At 34.9% G+C, this 22,379-nt stretch overlaps 1 protein-coding gene across 1 annotated transcript in view; it reads right to left on the reverse strand.

Annotated features, from left to right (window-relative positions):
- Nucleotides 1-22,379, reverse strand: part of PCLO (piccolo presynaptic cytomatrix protein) — a 341,606-nt gene that overhangs the window by 39,914 nt on the left and 279,313 nt on the right. The window contains exons 16-20 of the mRNA XM_087821122.1: nt 21,805-21,898; nt 21,054-21,125; nt 19,007-19,187; nt 16,228-16,422; nt 535-673 (exon numbers count right to left, since the gene is read on the reverse strand). Coding sequence (XP_087677248.1) covers nt 535-673; nt 16,228-16,422; nt 19,007-19,187; nt 21,054-21,125; nt 21,805-21,898 — 681 coding nt within the window. The remainder of the gene's footprint in view (nt 1-534; nt 674-16,227; nt 16,423-19,006; nt 19,188-21,053; nt 21,126-21,804; nt 21,899-22,379) is intronic.

A 22,379-nucleotide genomic window follows, 5' to 3' on the forward strand; every position in this document is an offset into this window, starting at 1 on the left:
CTACTCAGGGGCCTATGTACTACTTGACATTTGTTCTAGAAAATAAAGCAACACTTCAAAAATCTTCTATTTTAATTATAGTGAGATTTATAGTTGAATAAAAGTCTATATGAGCAGTCCAATGTGTAATCTATTTTAAATATGATATATGAGTTCTTTAAATAATTTTAATCTCTCCTGATTCAAAGTAAATTAATCTATGCTTATCTCAAATACCAATAATGCTTGTGTTTGGTCAGTATGTGATTAAAGCACGATTCAGGCATGGCTAATCAGCGTTGATCAGTTTTTCTATTTCATACAAATCGCACTAAATAAGTAATGCTGGTAGTAACTATCATTCAACCTTAGAATTGACTAGATTAATCCAGTCGTTCCTGAACAGTGTATTTTTTATGTAAGCATGAACAGTTGAAGTGCTTCAGGGACAATGACTCAGAAGCGGATAATTATGTAGTTCTTTCTTGTAAAATGTTAAGAAAAGCTTACTCATGATGCTATCAGCTTTGTAGTGAGAAAAAAAGAACCACTTACATCCTTGGAATAGGAAATAGATTAGTCTCCCCTGCAGTGCTGCTTCCTTCACTGTCCACGCTATACCCACTGCCAAGGCTGCTGCCCGAGGAGCCGGTGGGCACGGAGCTCTCCGCAGGCCGGTGGCTGGTAGGCTTTGCTGCATGGTGTGGGAAGAGTCAACACCACAGTCAATCAGTGATGCTCCCAGTGCTCTCCAAATGCATAATTATGCACTTGCCTCATTTACATGTATAAAGAAACAGCCCTAGCAAGAACTCCACATTTCTTAACTTGCCTTTCACTTTGCTTTCCTTAATGAATAATGCACAGTGGCAGCACTATGGTACTTGACTGTTATTGGACATAAAAGAAAAAACAATCACTTTTAGGGATAACCTGTCATATTTTAAGCTGAGTTAAATAGTATGGAAGTGTCCTATTATTATTATTTGTGATTTATTTGTACAGTATTGCAATAACGATATGACAAACAAGAATTTTGGCTATTTCATGGAGAAAGGAGTTTAGAAAGACTTGGGTAGGTACAAGTAGCAGGATAAAGAAAGATTGCTCAATTGTTTTCCGTATTAATTACTAGTAATCTGTTTTTCTCTTGAGAAGTGAAGACGCAAAACAGAACGGACAATTTCAAGAAGTGATTGAAAATTCTGTGCTTGTTTGTATGTAGCTCTACCAACTTTCTTCAGCAGGTTATTTGATTTGAAGCTATTTTTTTCCTTTTAGGGACTTCTTAGTTTATGACTGGGCCTTATTTGAAAAATTTAATTTTTTTGGAAATAAGAATCCAAATTCCCACAGAAACATAATTTTGAGCTGTAAGTTATGCAGTAAGAGTACAGTACTAATATTGTTAGTGGAGTTCTAGATTAGAGGAGATTGGGGGGGGACTTTTGATGTAAAAAAAGTGAAGGAAAGTGTTTCCTCTTATTTTGAGGGGAGAAGATTCTCTAGGCAAAATTTTGAAATTGTTACTTATCTTCTCCCATCTGGTCAGAGTTTAAGAGTATGAGCTTTGATCATACTGATGTGGTTTTGAATCCCAACTTATTCTGTAGTAAACCTGAGAAGTCTCAGTTTCCTCATTTGAAAACAGCGGGGTCAGTAATGCCTATCGCATAAGCTTGTGACTGTGAGGACTGAGGAAGCAAGAGCCCAGGAACATACTCTTCATCTTGCCGTTCCCACAGCCTCTTGTCAACAGCTGTTCCCTAGTGTCGCTGAGTGTACCTACCTAGTCCCCGACGATAAGTTTGCCTGGCCTCTCTTCTAATTGTAGAAGTGTTCTAGGCTACTAAACTAAGAGTCTCTCTCCCATAGATACATCTCTGTTTAATCAGGAGTTTCGTAAGCAGATGGATAGGTTCACAGTATTTGGATGAGTAGTTGATAATTGTTTAATGATCCTAAGATATCTACATTTTTATTAAGAAATTATACAAGCACAATGATACTTGATGTGTTGGAATTTTAATGTAATCAATAAACCAAGTGAAGTGAAAACTATAGATATGTTGGGGGAAACCATGTGAGGGCAGGAAAACCATCATCAGGGCAGTCAGGGTCAATCTTGCAAAAGTTTTAGCTTTTCCCTCATTTCAGGACAATAGGTTCTCTAAAGCTGCCAGACATTTTTATATCTATTCCTGTGATAGTAGGTCACTTTCTCAGAGTACGGGGAAAAAGAAATGTTTATTAGTCAGTTACATATCATGTGTCTGTATGTTGGAAATAGCTATTTAGAAAAAGGCTTGAATCCTTTTAAACAGCCAGTGACCAATGAATTACTGGTAACCCATAGAACTAGATTTGCTGAAACAGAATGATAGTTACAATGTTTGTTTAATATTTTCTTCAATTTATGTAGTAGAAACACAGATAGTGTATTTTGTGTTAAAGAAAAGAATTATTTAAAAATAACTTAAAAATGAAAAGATAATATGACCATGACATAAAATTATGAACACTTGTAAAGTAAATTGAACTGTATAATTAGCCACAGAATGAGTCAGATTAGTCAACTGACTGTAAAGAACGGAACACTGTCATATTTTTTGATTGCCATTATATAATCCAATAAACAAGACTTGATAGGTTTTAGTATGATATTGAATAAAGAACTTTAATTTCATGAACTAGAAAAATCTCAATATACTATTTTCAAAGACAAACCTTAATTACTAAACATTAATTTTAAATCAGTTTATTTTTACTAAATTAAGACAATTTTCATCCAAGAGCAACCTCACAATGTATCAAAATAGCTACATTACAGAAAGGATGTCTTATTATTTTCATTTTAAAAATATTCAATCTCTTCTTTTGTGAAGTTTGATTTTACTGATACAACTTCTAGTTCTATTCCCCTTCTGGGAAATTTCAGATGTGTACAGAATGCAAAACAATATAAGAAGAAAGAGAGAAGGCTAGAAATAAATTTAACGAAAGACTGTTTTTGTCTTGTCTAGGTGAGTAGAAATCTCATTCAGAAAACTTGTGCATGCGCTGTCCATATAAATGCAAACAAGTATTTTATAAATATGAAAAGAAAGAAACCCAAATCTATGGAACATATACATATATTGAAATATGTCTCATCTACCTAACATCTTTGCAAACAAATTGCATGGAAGGTTGAGTCTAAAGAAATGTTGGGTACTTAGAAGTTAGGTGATTAATTTAAATAAATCTAGGTGTTTGGCATTACCTTAACAAAACATCTCATGCTCCAAGAATTAGGTAGCCTGACATTTGGTTAGTTTCTGAAAAGAAATTCAATTAAAATGCAGAATTGACCTTTGCCTCTTACCAGGCTATATCTACGCATAGCATAAGCAGTTTCGGTCAGATTCTTTAGTTGGCCTCTCAAAGTCCTTCATCTTCTGTTCCTTTCCCAATGTATCTCCCATAATTCTCTTTCACATGCTTTTCATGAAGCACACTGAGACCATTCACTCTGACTGCGTTTGGTTTGGCTTTATTTTTCCTGAGCTTTGGCTGCGGCTGTTCTTTCCAATTTTGTTATGCTTCCTCTGGCCCCGTCACTTTTTCACATCTAAATTATTATCAGAAAGGCCCAGCTCAGATCAGTCAAGGCCCGGCTTCATGCATTTCCTCATCTTACCAATCAGAAGGGAGCTCTCCTATATCTGCCTTCTCAGAGCACAAGGTCACATGTCTTTTCTTGGCAGTTATCACTTTCTATCTTTGTAGTTGTTATATTCATGTCATTGTTCAAAGCAGAGCCTGTGTTTTCTCCATTGTAGCCTTCTTAAAAGCTTATCCTGAAACTATGCTGAAGCAATATTTAGTAAAAATAATAAATTAATAATTCTTTCCTGTAACCAAACACCTAAAACATCTGGATGATTTAGTAATAGCTCACTTTTTATGCAGCTGTATGTTTTACACAAATGATAAATTTCTCAAGAGTAACTTTAATGTCATACTGTATAGAAAAATGTGATTATTCAACCAGATGTTTTATTTCCCAAATCCTCACAAAACTGGTTTGGCTGAAAGAAATAGTTAATGATAATACACTAAGCATGAGAGAGCATAGCTTTGTGAGCTTAAAAGAAGTTCATAACAGACCATGAATATTACATGTAAATATTTAAATTGGAATGACAATAGAAAATAATACGTATAGTAACATTCCATGAGAACCACCAGAGGGTGCTATTAGAGATACTAGTGTTCGTGCTAATTTCACTTCTTGTCTTTGTATTGCTGTGTTCCTGAAGAAAATAATATTTTAAAGGGTTAAAACTAAATATGATTTTCCATAATTTTATGATTTCAAAATTAACAATGTAAAAATATTCTACCTCTGCTTAACTCTACCAAATCTTAATCAGAGTTTCAGAAATAGTGGACCTATTATGCATGAGAATATATTATGCGCCTGTGTATTACATATGAAAAATGTTTACTTTGCAGAAGAATCGAAGTTTATTTAATAATAAGACACTTTTGGAACCTACATCTTTTGCGTACTTTGTAAACTCCTGTTTGTACTGTCAAGTACCAGTTAGAAGAAATAATGTATCAAATAAAGTATATGATTAAATAAACGCACACCTGTAGAAAGGGTCCCTGTTCCCTTGAGGAATAAACCCGAGAGTGTTGAATCATTTTTGCGACTTAATTGTTGAGGGGACATTTCAGGTAAACAAATTTTACCTTCTGTGAGGCAATTTAATCTGCTTTAAATTATTTTTTTGCCTCTTCATTTTCTCCAGATGATAGATGGTTAGACATCATTGTGTCTTATCACCCCACTGTGGCTAATCTTAATTAAGCCTGCTATTGTCTCTTTGACTGCACATCTGTCTTCAATTAGTTTGCTGGTTTTTCCTCCCGCCTCTACAATAGTACTTTAAAATGCAGAACTATCGCTGTACCTACCACACGATGGCAGCGCTGTGCTCAAAGTCCGTAGATCAGAACTGAAGACAACTTTATAATTGTGGAACCATGGAAATCAAAAGCTGGCAAGGGCTCAAGAGATAACCTGCTCCTGACCCCAGATTTCGCCTATAGAAAAACTCAGCCCAGGAACTATTAAGTGACTCATTTCACTCATATGCTAATTAATGAGAGAATCAAAACTAAAAACCGCTAATCCACTTTTTTATCACATCCAATTATGTCAGATTAAGACTGTGAGGCCTCTGCCATCTCAGAAGTCAGTGCTAGGAATGCACAACACCCGCTGCCTGTGATGTTCTGTCATTGCTTTTATAGCCTTGGTCCAGCTCAAAGCTATTTCCAAATATTTCAGGAATAAAGTATAATGTAGATAAGCCTGCAATTTCCCAAATTACTTGGTCCATACAATATTAATATTATCTTCATAGATATGCTCTACAGGATTTAATATCAACTGTTTGAAATTAAGAGAAATCATGTAATAATTATTTTGCTTGTTCCAATAGTTTACAGATGGAACTGAAATAACCATCTGGCTATTTTAGAAGTTATGTATTTATAGCATGTGTGTTTTTTCTTTAGCTAGATTTAACTTAGCTGGTATTTACATTAATGACCTTTTCTCCTGTCTCCCCACTGCCACTGCCTGTCTTTCAGTCCTTTACCCATCTGTTATTAATGCTGTTGTGTTACTAAAGAGACTGCAGTGTTATCTAATTTGTTGGTTTGTTTTTAGCGTGTACCAGAAAATGTCAGGTTTTAAGTTCCATTGTTACTGGCATTATTTGGCAGGTTTTCCCTTGAATTATGTCCAATCACCTTTTTTATATATCTTATTACAATTCAGGGGTATTAATTTAAGAAGCAATGTTGCATCTTACAAGAACTTTAGAAGTTTAATATTTTTTTTTCTAACTCTACTTCAGTATATTCATTATCTAATTTGGAAAGTGTAAAAGAAATCAGATACTAGAAAAATGGCATAGGTAGTTTCAATATATAGGAGTGTTTCTATGCTCCCCAGTTACAAGTTTTCACAAATGAAAGTACTGAAAATAGATAAGTCTGACTTCTATATCAGTTATTTGTAAACTTTGGTGGTGGGGGGGGGCAGGCAAAGGAAGGATGACATAGGAATTTTTTTAATGAAAAATTCTTTTTTTTTTAAAAAAAAAAGACATTAAAAATTTATAACAAACCATGAGAAATGGAATGTTGAAATATCTTTTTTCCTTATAAGAATCAAAATATGTCTCAACATATTCCATATTCACACAGTATCATCGTTCAGAGAGGGAGATGGACATGTGAGACCTCTATCTGCTGCTTTGGGAAAGGTGGTAAAGCTCTGAATCATGTTCACACTCTTCCCTCTCCATCCAATAGTGACTTTTTGACTGAATTTTTCAAAACATTTTAATTATCAATTTAATAATGTATTTTTATTTAATGCTAATCAGTAACTTTCAGGTAGCCCCCTATTGCTATTCACTCTCTTTGTAGATAAGATTCAATGATCACTGAGGGAACAGAAGTAATATTACATAACTTCAGTATAACAGGCATCTGGAAATGAGAGTAAAGTTAGTTTAACTAATAACATGGGAGAGAAGATTTTTCTTACATAAATATATGTGATATTAGTCCTTGCATTTATGCTACAATGTTGCCTTTTTAAAGGTGTTTTTGGTTTGGAACTGGTTTTGGAAGAAGTCATTTAAAGTAAATGCAGGTTAAGTGGGGACCAAAATTTCAGAGTATATAATGGGGGAAAAAGTTGATTAGAATATTTTCATAAATGAAAATTAAGAAAGTAAATTCATTTTATATTTAATAAATTTAGGCTATAATTCCAACTATGTCCAAATAAATAGAACAACAATGAATTTGTCAAATACCAAGTTTTGGTTTTGTGCTAAAAGATGCTAGCACAATTGCTGTAACACAATAAAGATTTTTATCTTTAAAAGATTAACAGTAGAGAGAATAATATTTGAAAGAAAAAAATCATTCAAGATCTAATCAAGTCTTCAAGGGTAACCCTTAATTTTTCATTATTCATTTCATTTTCCTTTGAAGCAGAAATATTCTTTTTTTTGCAGTCTACTTGCAAAATATGCAGAATAGCTTGAGTAATTACAAAAACAGATTTGAAAAATGTTCTAACATAATCCTGAAACTGATAACTTAGATCCTGAATACTTAGATAACAAGGATATTGTCCTTAAATGAAATCCAAAGTGTTTGATTTATATAAAAATTCTATAAAAAAAAATATCTACAGCATAAATAAATTCAAAATAACAATAGCAGACTAATTTATATGGCTAATGCTACAACAAACACTGAATAAACAGTATTTTTCATATCACTGAAATGTAGTCAATGGCCACAAAGTAAAGAGGAGTTTGGAGAATTATTTGATAAAGACCTGTCCAGTCCAGTGGGGCTTAACCTCTCTAGTTAATTTCATTAATCTTCTACTGTCTCCAAGTAAATAATTTTCAAATATTTTCTCTCCTTCTGTAGTTATATCCCACTGTACTATAAAGATTATTGGTGAGAATCAGAGCCAGAACAAATAAAATATAATTATACTTCCAAATATTTCTAAACATGATCATGCAGATAAACTTGTCAATAATAATTGCATTTTTCTCTTTCAAAGTGATGATCTTCAGTTTTATATTATTATTTCTGCCAACATAATTAATTTGTAGTATATAGGTCCAGTAATATACATAATACAATAAAAAATTATAAAAACCCCAAATAATTTGTAAACAATTGTGTTTCCAATAAATTTTATCTTCAAGATAAGGACACATAAAACTTATTCTATCTTTACAATACTCCCTCTCACTCCACCTTAGTTTGGGAACATCTTGATTAGCTGATGGGCAACTTACCACTCAGATTTTGAAAGTAAGAAGTAATGAATATGGACATATAATTTATGATTATAAATAATTTATGTCATATAAATTATTATGTGGGCATATAATCATAATTTATTGCATTTCCAATAAAATATTTTGAATAAGAATATAAAATAAAAAATTATAAATCTTATTATAAATTAACATTAAATGAGAAAGAAAAGAAGGGGTTCTGAAATGCAATATAACGGATGTAAGGCATACAAAATTTAGAGGCAAATATGATAATTATATCTTGGAAGAAGCCTCTAATTATCGAATGTCTTGGCTGTTAGAAAAACTATGATTGTGCATAGGTATAGATCAATGGCTCTTAAACATTTTGATCTCAAGACTCCTTTTATGTTTTTAAAAATTATTGAATTCCCCAAAGAACTTTGTTTTATGTGAGTTATATCTATCAATATTGATCATATTTGAAATTAAGAAAATTTTAAAATAAACAATCAAGAACATTTTCCATTGGCCATCAAAGCAATGATGTCTTGACATCTCATGTAAATGCAGGACAACTCCACTGTACACTTGAGAAAATGAGTAAAAAAGGCAAATAACATCTTAATATTCTTAAGAATTTTTTGACTTTGTGGACCCCTACAAAGTTCTCTGGAACCCCCAGGGATCAATGAACACACTGTGAAAATGACTGGTCTCGATCTATACTGATAAAAGTGAAGTATTAAATGTGAAAGTATTAAATGAAGTATTCAGTGAGAAGAAACCAATTAGCACAAGCTTTTTTTGACACTCTTCTTAAACCACTATATATATGATGATTATTCTATTGTGTCCTTTACCTTATTTTTATACTAAAAAAATCAAGTTGTTGGCCTTTCTTGAAAAGATGTATTAGTTTTGATATTATTATATTTTTTAACTTTTTTAAGTTCCTTCAAAACTTATTCCATCCAGAACTTCAAAACTCTAGGAATATAAGAACTGAATGAAAAATTACATGTATCATAAAAATTTTCTGCCCTAAATTTGTCTGTCCTTATTTTGCTCTAAAAAGCTACTTCATGATATGCAAAAACCTAGAGTAAATAATGAGATTTGCTGGCATAAAGTAATGTAAAATCTTCCACAAACAGGCTTCTCTCTACATAAAGTTTAAAAATTTTTCCTGTACATTAATAGTTGGATGAAGCCAGAATAGTAACTCAGTTATTTACTTATATAGAAATTTGAATTATTTAGTATAAAAAGTCAATTTTCTATCTCTCTTTATATAGATTCCAAATTCATTTTACATAAAGAGTCAGATTAAGATATGACTGATAGAATTTTAAATAATGTGGTTTTTAAATTAAATTTTTTCCCATCACCATTTATCCCCTCTATGCCCTCTTCCACCTCCACCCACCCCGCTCTCTCCCCGAAATCACCATACTGTTGTCCATGAGTCTGTAATGAGAAAAGCCAATTTTTCTTCTATTTTAAGAACAAATGTAGCAGAAATTTTATTCTACTGTTTTTATTTGTTTAAAAATAGGGATCCATGTTCCTGAGTTCTATCAAGCATTTTCTTCTCAAAACTTATTTGATTTGTAATATCAATATCTTGATTAGTTTCTGTTCAAATGATCAACTTAATGAATTAACTAAATTTTATCTTTCAGTATCTTAAAGATAAGATATTCAAATATTGAAAGATTAAGCTATGATTATATATCTACTTATTCCTATTTGTTCTAAAAAACTCAATACCCCAAATACCCCCAGTCATCATTCTGTATTTCTAATACAATATGTTTTTGTTTAAAATCCATAAGTGGCTCCTGAATGATTGATTGTATATTTACTACATTCCACACAGTAATAAAAGAAAAAGAAAAAAAGGATAGTTCCCCAATCTGCTTCAGTACACATGAAGATTCCTTTCATCTTATCCCATATCCATGTTGCCCTTCCCCCCCAAAATTATCTTGTACAATGAAGAATGAGTGAAATATCATGATTTTACATAATGTAATGCATGTAGATGAAAAGTGGGAAATAAATTAATTCATGGATAGTTAGCTATCTGGATTTAGGCAACACTGTGAAGTAGCCAGATAATGCCTTTGGAATCCTCTGCCTTAGGTAGCATTTCCCTGGGTCCCTCCTACCCAGGTGCTGATGCTCCCAGCCCCACGCTCATATTGCACCCTTGGCCCAGGGTCCCTCTCTGTGCCTCATCAGCCTTCTCATGCTCCATGCTTCTTATTTCTTTTCTCCAACAGCATTTGCTCATCTGTCTCATTTCCTCAGGTTTCTGCTCCCTGGTGGTTAATTTCATAAATTAACTTTAAAAAAAATAATTTTCTTGAGCCCAAAGTAAAATAAGTTGCACTTAAAAAATTAAACTTTGTTTAGGACACATCATAAGTAGTATTTAAGGGACTTTGGCGTGTTAAAATTAGGCCTTTCTCTTCTTCCCAGAGAATGTATTAATAGTCACATCCAATTATGTAGGCTCCTAGTTTGATCATTTGAATAAGGCACAGCCATACTGAAGACAAGTCTGATACTTAGAAAGGCCAGCTGGTCTTGCTATTCATGGCAGATGAAATGGACATAGAAATCTCCAGTGTGAACCAGACATACGTAACGTGGGTGGCTCCATGCAGACCTGTGGCTGCTAAAAGCATTCCATTGATGGCAGGTCAGTGTATTCATCTTTGTGAATGAAGGTCCATAAACAACAGACAGTGTCACATGGCCAGAGCTATTCATGCACAGCAAAGATAGCTCTGACAATAAATGTTAAATGACTACAGAAAGAGTTGAAGATGCATAATCAATCATTCTAAGAAAATATGGAAACTCATAAAAAAACAAAACTTTAGAAAAAGATCATTTTGATTTTTACAGACACCAAAGAAAACCCTCGCTTCCAGAGAGGTAGGCATAGAACTTTGAAAGCTGGTATCCAATTTGATTCTCTCAGATTTTGCTGGATGTTTGCTGTGTTCAAATCATTACAGTTTCCGTTTCTTTTTATATTAAACTATCTAAGGTTTCTTTAAAGATCTTTTTATTTTTTATTTTTATGAACACATTGAAATGAGGAATGTAAATCTGTTTTTATTAACCTGTTACAAATGTTACAGAAGACTTCACCTCAAAACGAACTCATTCTGATTTCGCTTCTCCTTGACTTCCCTTCTGGACCTCTCCTTTCCATAAACAGAGAATGCTAAATTCCTTCTGACCAAAAGTGACCATCTACTTCGGTTCCAAGAGGGTAAGACACTGATTAGCTAATGCCTTTTGTAACAATTCCCTCCACTCCCAGTGCCCGCCCTGCTCCCCAACCCGGCCACCCACTACCACTTGCCCAAGAGAGCAGCTCCCACAGAGTGATGGCTTAGTAAGAGGTCCCCACGGCAATGTAAGAATATGAAGCTCTTCTTTGCCAGGCGCCACAATGAGCCTTATTGAATGTGGAGTTTCCAGCAGCAGTCGGTCTGTGGAAGTAGCTTCAGGCTTTTCTCCTACAATTCGGCCACACGGAGGAACTCATAATCCCTCACATGACTGATTCAGTGACCCATCTTCTCACCTAAATTCACTAACCCATCCCAACAGCTCTTATTGCCCAGGGTGGAGGGATATTCCTATTCACACTGTGTTACTGGCTCTCACCTTAAAACACCAAAAACTTAGTATCAAACAAAAATAGCTCAGGAATTTCAAAGTTCACTTAAAATATAATATATTGGATGTGAAATAAATTCATTTTCAAGGTTTTTAAGAATGCTTCAATTTGTTTTCAGTAGTTAAGTCAAAAAACAAAACAAAACAAAACAAAACTTAACTTTTTAAACTCTCTTCCCTGGTTGCTGTCTTCCTCTGAAAAGACAATGTTCAACCAAAACAACTGGCTTGAAAAAACCATTTCCAGGGATTTCTAAATACAAACAGAGAGTTGTTTAGGCACCAGGATGATCTGGCACAATCTGTCTAATCTTTCCCCTCAGGTTTCCTAGCATGAAACTAAACCCCGGAGGGAAAAGAAAAGTTCCTTTTGGCTTACTCCATGATTCTTGCCTGACCTGTATTTTATGCTACTTTAAGCAGAAATCTGCTGAAAAGCTAGAAAAGGAATATCTGAAAAGCTCTTTAGGGACAATTTCGTCACCCTTGACAGAAATGACTGCAGATGTGCGCAGCCTCCTCCACAGACCGCCTCCTGCCGCACGCGCTGGCAGTGAGAGCATTTCACCCCTTGGCCCGCGGCAGCTAATCCTCAGCCTTCAGGAGGGGGTCATGTAGGCAGAGCAGGTCTAAAGGGTGTTCCGCCACCACTTCTAGCGGCCTCTAATCGTTTGTTGGAACTTGGGTGAGAAATAAAAAGTAAATGACAATTGTTTATATTGAAATCAGGGTGAGTTTGATTTCAAAGGAGCTGATGTAGTTAAAAAGCAAAGGCTTAGGCCTCGTAACCACACAAGGGTTATTTGCCGATTTTGAAAATGTCTAGCTGTGTTTTCCTTCTACCCTAGCCCTCTGACTCTCTAATTGCTTACCCAGAAAAATATCTGCAATGAATACCTCGTCTACTAGGTGTGATAAAATGAGACAATGGGTGACAGAACACTTCATAGGTGAAGAATTGTTTCGATGCAGGGTGGTATTTTCAGAATGCAGATGGGATTATATGAACTCCACTGTGAGGTTTGAAATGGGAGACTTCTATCCAGTCTCTTAAAATGAATACTAATACTTATTTCTGCATTTAGTGAACAGGAATTTGATGGCTCCATATGTTTCCATCTCTTAGCAATTTTTTCTAAGTTTTGAAGTCATTATATGGCATTTTATATCAATTTCATTCCATACCTGCCATTAGTTGTTTGGCAAAATGCATGGCTGAATTATATTTCTGATACATTCACAACAGCAGGGATATAGTGCAGGGTGGCACAAAAGTAGGTTTACAGTTGTGAGTATGCGAAACAGTTTATTCTTGTATTATTGTTTATGAATTATCGTACAATTTTTTAAACCAACAACTGTAAACCTACTTTTGCCCCACCCTCTGTATTTATATTTTAGAAAATAGGGCATTTACTTTATCATCTATTAAAATAAAACTAAACAAGAACCTATGCTATGGTATACTGATTTCCTTTTGATTGTAATTTCAGTAAAGAATGATTTCAAGATTCAATCACAGGACTGTAAATGTGTGAGAATATCCACCAGAGCATTATTCGACGAAAGGGGATTGGAATCAATTTGCTATAAATTTTAACAACAATATCTAGAAAAAAATCAGACAAAATATTGATAATTTAATGTAGAATGTGAAATAAGGTAAGCACTTGACTACTTTGATATGTATAATTACGAAATATTTGAAGGAAGAAATGAATACCATTAAGAAATCAACAAAACTTATTTGATGGAAGAAAAGGTGAGAGAAGGAATATTAAGTACTTTTGGAAAGTACTAGTAAGGCTAACTAGAAAAGGGAATTCATGCGTTGGTGCTAATCTGTAAATTGGGCACATTCATAATTATGCTAATGTTTAAGCTAATTGTTTCCTTAATTACCTGGCTAATTCGAGAAACATCTCTGTCCTATTACATACATCTTTCACAGCCCCTAAATATCTGATTAGTTGGGACAAGAGAGTATTGAATTTTTTAATTTTCTGAGAATAAAGAAAAATTCTGTAGGATAGTACAAAGTTTGATTTTAATTTTGTGTATAGAATCATAAAATCAAGTATTTTAGGGCTGGAAGAGACGTAAGGGGGCAAATTCTGCTATCTCATTTTAAAAAAAAACCTTTATTTTATATATGTTTTTGAATTAAATTTGAAGATAGTTTTATAATCACCCTCCTTTGATTCCTCTCACTGGCAGTGGCACTCTTTCTTGAGGAAAATTCCACGAATGTTGGGTTAAGTTAGGGACAGATATAAACTTGCTTTCTTTTCTGAACACAGCTTTGGAATCAAGTTTAGATGCATCTCCAGAGCAAGGGCTCATAGAATGTGTTTTCCTCTCTCCAGGAACCTGAGAAGATTGTGAAATAGATCAGATGTGGGAGAAGGAAACAGTGGGAGCATTGCCTAGGGGCCGCCCAACTCCATTATTTATTTACATGTTTATGTCAGCTCTGGTGCTTTTATTTGGAAATAATTTTCCATCTATCTTATAATGTTTCCGTCATGAAGCTTTGGTCTGCTCCCCAAATCTCTACCATTACGGCTCTCCCTAACTATGAAGCAGTGAGTATAAATACTCTATTGCAAGGAATCAAATGAGAAAGCAAAAACTGACACACTCATTTTAAGCTACATCATATAACAATGGCTCAGAACCCAGTAGTTTATGAATGAAATAAAGATACTTTATTTATTACACAGGCACTTAGATATTCACATGCCCAACACGATACACTTAACAACTACGGAAACATGAGTGGAAAATGTCTGCTTGTAGGATAAAGAGAGAACTTTCACCGTGTAAAGGTGAATGAGTGCATTAACAATTTTTCCTTTACTTTCCTCTAAGAATTTCCAAAATCCACTGAATTTTTTAAAAGTTACACTTGAAATGATATGTAACAAAAACTGATCTACATATCAACTGGTATGCTAACTGGAATTGTGAGCAGTTTAAAGTTTTATCACAACGCAACATATTTATAGTCATGCTTGAACAGATTAGGTTAGTGGCATGCATTCCATTCCGCAATATGAATACTGTTAATCTATTTCCCAACAAAAGTCAAAAGGTGCCCAGTGCATAGAAAAATACAAATCACTGTAGTCAATATATTATGGGGCTGATCTTGGGACTTACACGGTGATGATGAAGTCCTGAAATGCCATGCCCACAAAAGCACATTAAAAAGTGGATAAACATATCTTATCAGACAATCTCTAAAAATTAAAAGGCGAGGGCTTTAAATTTGGGGAATGTTCTTGCTGTGTGCTTTGAATAGTGCCTTTCTGCTCACCTCCTTCTGGCTTGACTGGTCCATCAGACATCGCCTTCCTGAGGGCTAGCTGGCTTTGGTCTTGGTTGCCATTGGCTGGTGGAGGCAGATTATCAGACTGAGTTCTTTGAATGGGGAGGACTCCTGCTATGCTGTGTCTGTGCTGCTTCCTGGCATGATTAGACTGACCGCTTTTATGTGCTGCTGTGGCAGTGTGGGTGAAATGGAAACCCAGAGTATGTATCCTCAGATGGAACCAGCTTAAATGTTAGTCATGCAAACAGAAGTGATCTTTTGCTCTATTTAAACAAGTTGTGTTTTCAAATGCCAAAATGACACCACATGCACAGCACTAAAGGGGGTTAAAACTGGCTGTTTCTTTGGAAATTATGACTTTGGGAGATGGGGAGAACGTTAATCTGTCTCCATGTTTGGCTAATGCCTCTTGGAAGTAACAGTGCACCTACATTTGTAAAAATCTCTGTACTTAATATGTTTTTATACAACAGCTGACTAAGGTTTCACAAATTAAGTGAAAATACAGCAGTTAATATGGGTAAATTGTTATTCTCTAACTGATAACGGTGACTTTCAAAGGATTTCCAATTATTAGAAAAACAATAACCTGTAAGTTCTCTATTATCATATACGAATGTGATCCAACAGAATGGACCCCATTGTGCTCTTAGTGAGGTTCTTGCCTCCTCACCTATGCTTATTCACATGTTAATACTATATACTTTCTTGAGAATATAAAAAATGGGATTTTCTTCACAGATTCCTTTTTTCCAAAAGACTATAAAGATTCCCACATGGAAAACTACAACTCTTCATGTGCATTGTCTGTTGTTTATAAGCTTGAAATGCCACCCCCCCAGGTTCTAGAACTTGACTTACATTGGTTACATTACTCTTCTGCCTCAAATTTTTGAGTGTTTTTAGATGCGAGAATCTCATGTATAAATGCCTGCTTTAAATGCCTGTGTGTGTGCTTTTTTGGTGTAATGCCTGGAAAATTGGCAGCCACTGTGCTTATAATTCCCATATTCTAAAGGATAGTTAAGTGCACACAAAAAGGACACACAACATTGTTTGCCTGCAAACATCACAGACACAGCTACCAAATACTATGAGCCAGGTTGGATGGATGGTGGAGACAAAGGAGAAACAGCCAGTTTTACTGCAGTCTATGTAAGTTTTAAAAAAATCTAAATAAGAAAGAGCATATCTATGTATTGATAGTTCTTACACAGACAAAGGGACAGAGAACAGAGTGAGGTGGGTATGCCAAAAACAGAAAGCAGACAGGAGAGGACAGCAGGAAAGAAAGGCAACAGATGAACATTAAGCTGCCATGCTGAGGAATTTATTTGCGTCTTTTACTTGGTTGAAGGCGGAGTTGTTGTACGGCGGCTTCAGCAGCGGCTATGGCAGCCCCTGCGTCTTCCAAGTGGGTCTGAGTGACGCTGGTTTTGCTTTGACTGCGAGATGGTCCATGAGAGCGGAGATGGCCTTCAGATGAGGATTTCGAGCTACCAGGACTGCTGTGGGATTTCTCAATGGTGGGAACCTGCATGTCTGGTTACAAAAGAGTAAAACACAAGTTAAAGCTGCCCCAGCATTCCTCCAGTCAAGCTTGGTCTCACATACTTTGAAACTGTCTTAGGATTTAGGTTAATCTGTTTCTTTTTGGCTTTTTCATGAAACTGCGCATCATACAGTAACATGATTAAACATCTGGGAAACAGTTTTGGGGAGGAAAGGCAAATGGATGATAAACTTGAGAAGAGAAGTTTGAGAAGGGGAATACATTCTAACTAGCCTTATGTGACTGGATATATTATAGTTTCACAAAGCAACTGTTAATTCTGGTAGGGGCCAGGTAAGAGACAATAGGCCGACAGTGTGGCAAGAGGAGTTGGAAGTAAAAATCTAGTGAATTCTTGGATGAAGGCATGTGAGTCGCTAGGACACATTAAAAGTGAAGATCGTAGCCCTGGCCAGTTTGACTCAGTGGATAGAGTGTCGGCCTGTGGACTGAAGGGTTCAGTTGCAGCCAAGGGCATGCACCTCAGTTGCAGGGCAGATTCCCAGGCCCAGTCAGGGAGCATGACGGAGACAACCAATTGATGAGTCTCTCTTACATCAATGTTTCTTTCTCCCTCTCCCTTCCACTCTCTTTGAAAAGCAATGGAAAAAATATCCTCCAGTGAGGATTAAAAAAGAGTGAAGATCGTAGAATTCCCGTCTCAGTTTCGGGTGGTTTTGAGAATGTATATATATCACACATAGCCATAGAGAGCGGGGTCTTTATACTAATGATCTTCTAGAATGTTAACCAGGGCAGCGCTGATCTGACTAAGTGGAATCCATAAATAATCTATAAAACTCATCCATGAGTAACCTGTAGCACTCATTGTAGTCAGTGGTTTATCATATCAATTCAGTGGCCTACTGGATATGGATGGCCTCAGTTTTCTTTTCTTTTTTTTTAATATATATTTTATTGATTTCAGAGAGAGGAAGGGAGAGGGAGAGAGAGAGAGAAACATCAATGATGAGAGAGTCATTGATTGACTGCCTCCTGCATGCCCCACCCTGGGGATCGAGCTGCAACCCGGGCATGTGTCTGACCGGGAACCAAACTTTGATCTCCTGGATCCTAGGTTGATGCTCAACTGCTGAGCCACACCAGCTGGGCTGGCCTCAGTTTTCTATTTCCTAGAACACTTGCCCTTATAATCCGTTCCTTTCTAATGGGTAAAGAACCACTTTTTGATTTCATGTACCCTCTGAGAGGAGGAGAGAAAGAAGCAATACTTAGGTCCACCATAAAAATTTGTATTTATTACTTATAAATAGTTCAGCATATCAAAATAAGATACTACTTGGTTATCTCATACATGCAGTAACTCAGTTTATGATGAAGATTAACACTGTGTTGTATGGTAATTGGTAATGCACCTCCCAAAGGAAAAGCTCATTCAAATGGGAATGCTGTGTAAATTGCCAAATGCAATGTGTGACATTAATTTTTAAAAATAATATGGGTTGCCTGGCTGGGCTTGGCTCAGCAGTTGAGCATCGACCTAGGATCCAGAAGATTGCGGTTCGATTCCTGGTCAGGGCATATGCCCCAGTTGCAGGCTCGACCCTCAGTCGGGGGCCTGCAGGAGGCAGTCGATCAATGATGACTCTCTCATAATTGATGCTTCTATCTCTTTCTCCCCCTCTCCTTTCCTCTCTCTGTAATCAATAAAAAAATATTTTTAAAAAATAAAAATAATATGAGTTGTTACCCTGGCTGGTGTGGCTCAGTTTGTTGGAGTGTTGTCCCATACACTAAAAGGTGGCAGGTTTGATTCCCAGTCAGGGCACTACACAGGTTACAGGGTTTGGGCCCTAGTGGGGCCATGTACAGGAGGCAACCTACCGATGTCTCTCTCTGTCTTTCTCTCTTTTTCTGTCCCTCTCTTCCTCCCTCCCTCCCCCACTCTAAAATCAATGGAAAAATGTCCTTGGGTGAGGATTTAAATATATATATATATAATTAGTTGTTGTTTTTTTAAAAATCATAAAAACAGCTCGAGTCCAACATTAGGAAAGCTTTAAGTAAATATCAGCATATAAATTACTTTGATGACATGGGGAAAATGTTTCTGATATGATAAATAAAAAGGAAGATGCAAAATTATGTATAATTATATAGGTAATAAGTAAAAATATACATATGAAATAGAGATTTAAACAATAAGAAGAAATATGTATAAATGATAATGATGATTATGTCTAGTCAATAACTATTGAGGATTTTTATATTTTCTTTATGAAATACCCCAGTTCATCTTATAAAATCATATTATCATGGATTTTGAGAACTGGAAAAAAAACAATAGCTCACATAACCCAACCTTCTTCATTGTACACGTTGAAAAATGGAGAGTCAGAGATGTGAAGATCATAAGCTAATCATGGATGATCTGAGACTACCTCCCATTTCTCCTAATTCCATAGCCATTATTCTTTGCATTTTAATATTATATTATAGAATTTCTAATAAAATTTAACCTTCAAAATATATTCAATATACAGGCATTCATATTAAATAGATACTGAGTGAACCAAAAAAACAAAAGCTTTTTCTACTTGAAATATCTCCTACCCTTGGATGGGTCAGGGAAGATACCATGGCTTCTGCTTTTGATGACAGATGGCTTTGGGGATTGCTGGCTACTTTGACTGGAGTGGGACTTGCCATGATCAATGCTTTCAGTCTGTTCTTTGAGAGGATACCACCTAGGAGTGTTATCGAGGTGAGATGTGCTAGATAAATCAATCAATACCTGAAAAAAGTACAGTAAGTCAATAAAATTTATAAATTAAGCTATAATAAACTCATTACTTTTTTCTGTGGTCTGAAATTTATTCAAGGATATAAACCCAAAGATAATAAGGTTGTCTTCCTCATTTTCTTCACCCATGATACTGGGAATAACAACTTGTGCATATTAGATATTTAATGGATGTTTGGTTAAACTGAAATGTATAAAATATTTGACTATTAATAAAATTTTGTGGTGCTGATATAAAAAGAATGAATAGTCAATCTCTTTATGACATAAAACTTGGTTAAATGGACACATTCTAGTCCTCAACTTGGATAGCATTTTTGAAGATTGTTTGATTTTAGTTATAAGAGGGACAAAATAAAAAAAGAATGAATAACTTGCAATTACTAATGGATTCCCTCTATTTTAAAACATACTTTAGTTCACATCTGAAATAAGAATATAACTAACAGTTTATCATGAGAAAGCACTATGTCATGGTTAATTGGCAGCATTTTTTCTTTCTTAGTGGTTCATCAAAAATGGTGCAATTTATAGTTGCTGGCATCTTAGATTTGATGATATGAAAAAATGAAAACCAGCACACTGGAGATATGCTCTAAGTTCATGTAAATATAATAAATTACAAGGACTTCAATAAGTCAGTTTTTTGAAATGAGGCATTAAAACAGATACAATACTATCTCCTAGAGTAGTTCTGTCTAAGATCCAGATTAATCTAAGTGGGGGTACCAGCATGGGGCCTGCAGGTGAAGGTCAAATGGTCTAGTTTGATGGGAAAGCAAGGTACAGATTCTGGGAATCAAAGGAGGTCTCATGTCATCTAGACTACACAAATTTTGACATGACTCTATCAAAGGGATATCATATTTTTAGATGTTATATCTTTTTGGAGATGATTTTTTAAAACAATTTATAACTTCTGCTCTAAGCAAAGATCACTATACAAAATATATATATTTGAAATATGAGAGATAAAATTCCCAGGATCTGACCAACTCTACCAGATTTAATGTTTAGGTTAGATTCCTTACGAATTTATGTAAAACTGTTATTATTGCTTTCTCTTCTAGTTTGCTTCTTAAAACATTTTGAAAGATTTTTCTCTGAATACTTAAATAAGAATGTAAAATGTCACATCAAGTCATTCATACATGCAGTGAGGAAATAATCTGAAAATTAAATAACCTGAAAATACATTTTAAAAAACTCCAGTTCATTTTATAAAATAATAAATTTATCTCAAATCTTTAACATAATAATTTGAATTCAAAGCGTGATCATATATCTTTTTATCCAAATAATTAATATATAATTTTATTAATCAATGTCACTCCAATAAATTCAATAACAAAATTTGGAAAAAGTAATCCCTTAAAAATCAAAGGCAAAATGAAATAAGTGAACCTAACTCTGTACTCAGTAGCATAACCACACAAAGGTTATTCCATGAAATTTTAAAACACAGCAATTTGACTCTACATCCATCCCTAGGAGAGTATATCCTAAGGACAAAAAGAACTGCAAAAATTCTTAAACCCATACTTAATGTTTAAATCACAATGTTCATGGTGGTATCTGTATTGCTATTCTTCACCTGTTGTGTGTATATTGTGCATAAAGCAAATGAGTAAAAAAATTCATCTTGCAAATTAATTATAAAGTAATCAAGTGGCAAAGTAGAAACCATTTCTTGAATCGCTATCCATATTTAAGAGTAATTAGAAAATAAATTCTATCCAACAAAGGACTTTATCCAGAAGTGATTATCGTAAATACTTAAGAATATATGCTTTGCATAAAGCTTTAATTGGTAGTTTACAACAAAAGCAAATAAGGAAAAGAAAATCAAAGGCTTACCTCACCGAGAAAGTCATTGGAAGAAAATCTATCATAATCCCAGACTGTCACCTCCAGTGTTTTCTTCTTGAGCTACAGTTCAAATCAAAATGTCATTCACACCATTTCTCATCATAAATTTTCATTTTACTCACATTATAGACTCATTTATTTTTACTTCCTCGAAATCTTTTCATTTACATAAAAACACTTTAAATATTATCTAAAACTATGTGGGTTTATATTAAATATTACGTAAAATATCAATGATTTTGTACTCCAACCTAGTCTAATAGACCTTACTATTTTGTAAATTTTACTAAATTCCTGTTAATCTATCCCCATCTTTAAAAGTAGAAATTAGAATCCATAAATACTCTTTAAATACATGGGATTCATAGGTTGCAAAACTGTCTAGGTTATTTAGATCAAGTATTTGGATTAGAATTTTTCGGTTTCAGGAAACTGCCAAAATAAACCATAATAGCGTTGTCTTATATCTGCAGGTGAATTTAACTTATTTTCCATTCAAAACCCATATTAGCATTTATATCCAGCTTTACCTTCATAGTCAAATCAGAAATCTTCCAGAGGACAAATAATAAACCTCGTTTTGAAAGACAACTCACGTTAAACAGTTTCATAGGGATGTCTTCCCCTGTTCTAGTTGTAGCCTTGTCTCTGGATTTTAGATCACCGTCGCCCAATAATTTTGTCATTGCTACTCTTCTAGTACCCTAAACCTGGCTCACAGAAAAGAGTCGTTGCATACCTGCTCCAGGGAGATACTTTTATAAATTACTGTTTGGTTCCACTCGGGGTTCAGGCTTTTCTGCACGTACTTGGTCCTTCTTTTGTACTCGGCGCTGGGTTGGGAGAAAAGAGAGCGGCCTGGGTTACTCACCGCACCGGGGGCTCCGCAGGCCCAGGGGGCCGCGGGCATCGTCACGACACCGTGTTTTCAATCACTGTGCAGTCATCTCATCATCCTCATGTCCGAAACGTTATTTTAATGTACAATGTACAAATGTACAATGATATTTTAAAAATATGTTGGAGGCCTTTCGGTTGATTTGCCCTCGAGCAGCTTTTTGAAGACAAGTTTTAGGTGTTCTAATGACACTGTCATTTTAGAAACTGACTCCTTCCCGAACGTGGGAGATAATTCCAGGAACCAAATGGTACCATCCATACCCTCTTGCCTCGTAACTAAGAAGTTGGTATTTAAATTTCAAATAGTTTTGCACCTAATCATGTCAGCAAAGCCAAATTCACTGTCATTCTTTCAATTCATTGTTTTCTATAAAAATTGTAATAATTATGCTGAGTGAAGGATACAAATGGCTG

Source organism: Miniopterus natalensis, chromosome 10 (genome assembly GCF_054644295.1).
Source record: "Miniopterus natalensis isolate mMinNat1 chromosome 10, mMinNat1.hap1, whole genome shotgun sequence".
NCBI classification, from domain to species: domain Eukaryota; kingdom Metazoa; phylum Chordata; class Mammalia; order Chiroptera; family Miniopteridae; genus Miniopterus; species Miniopterus natalensis.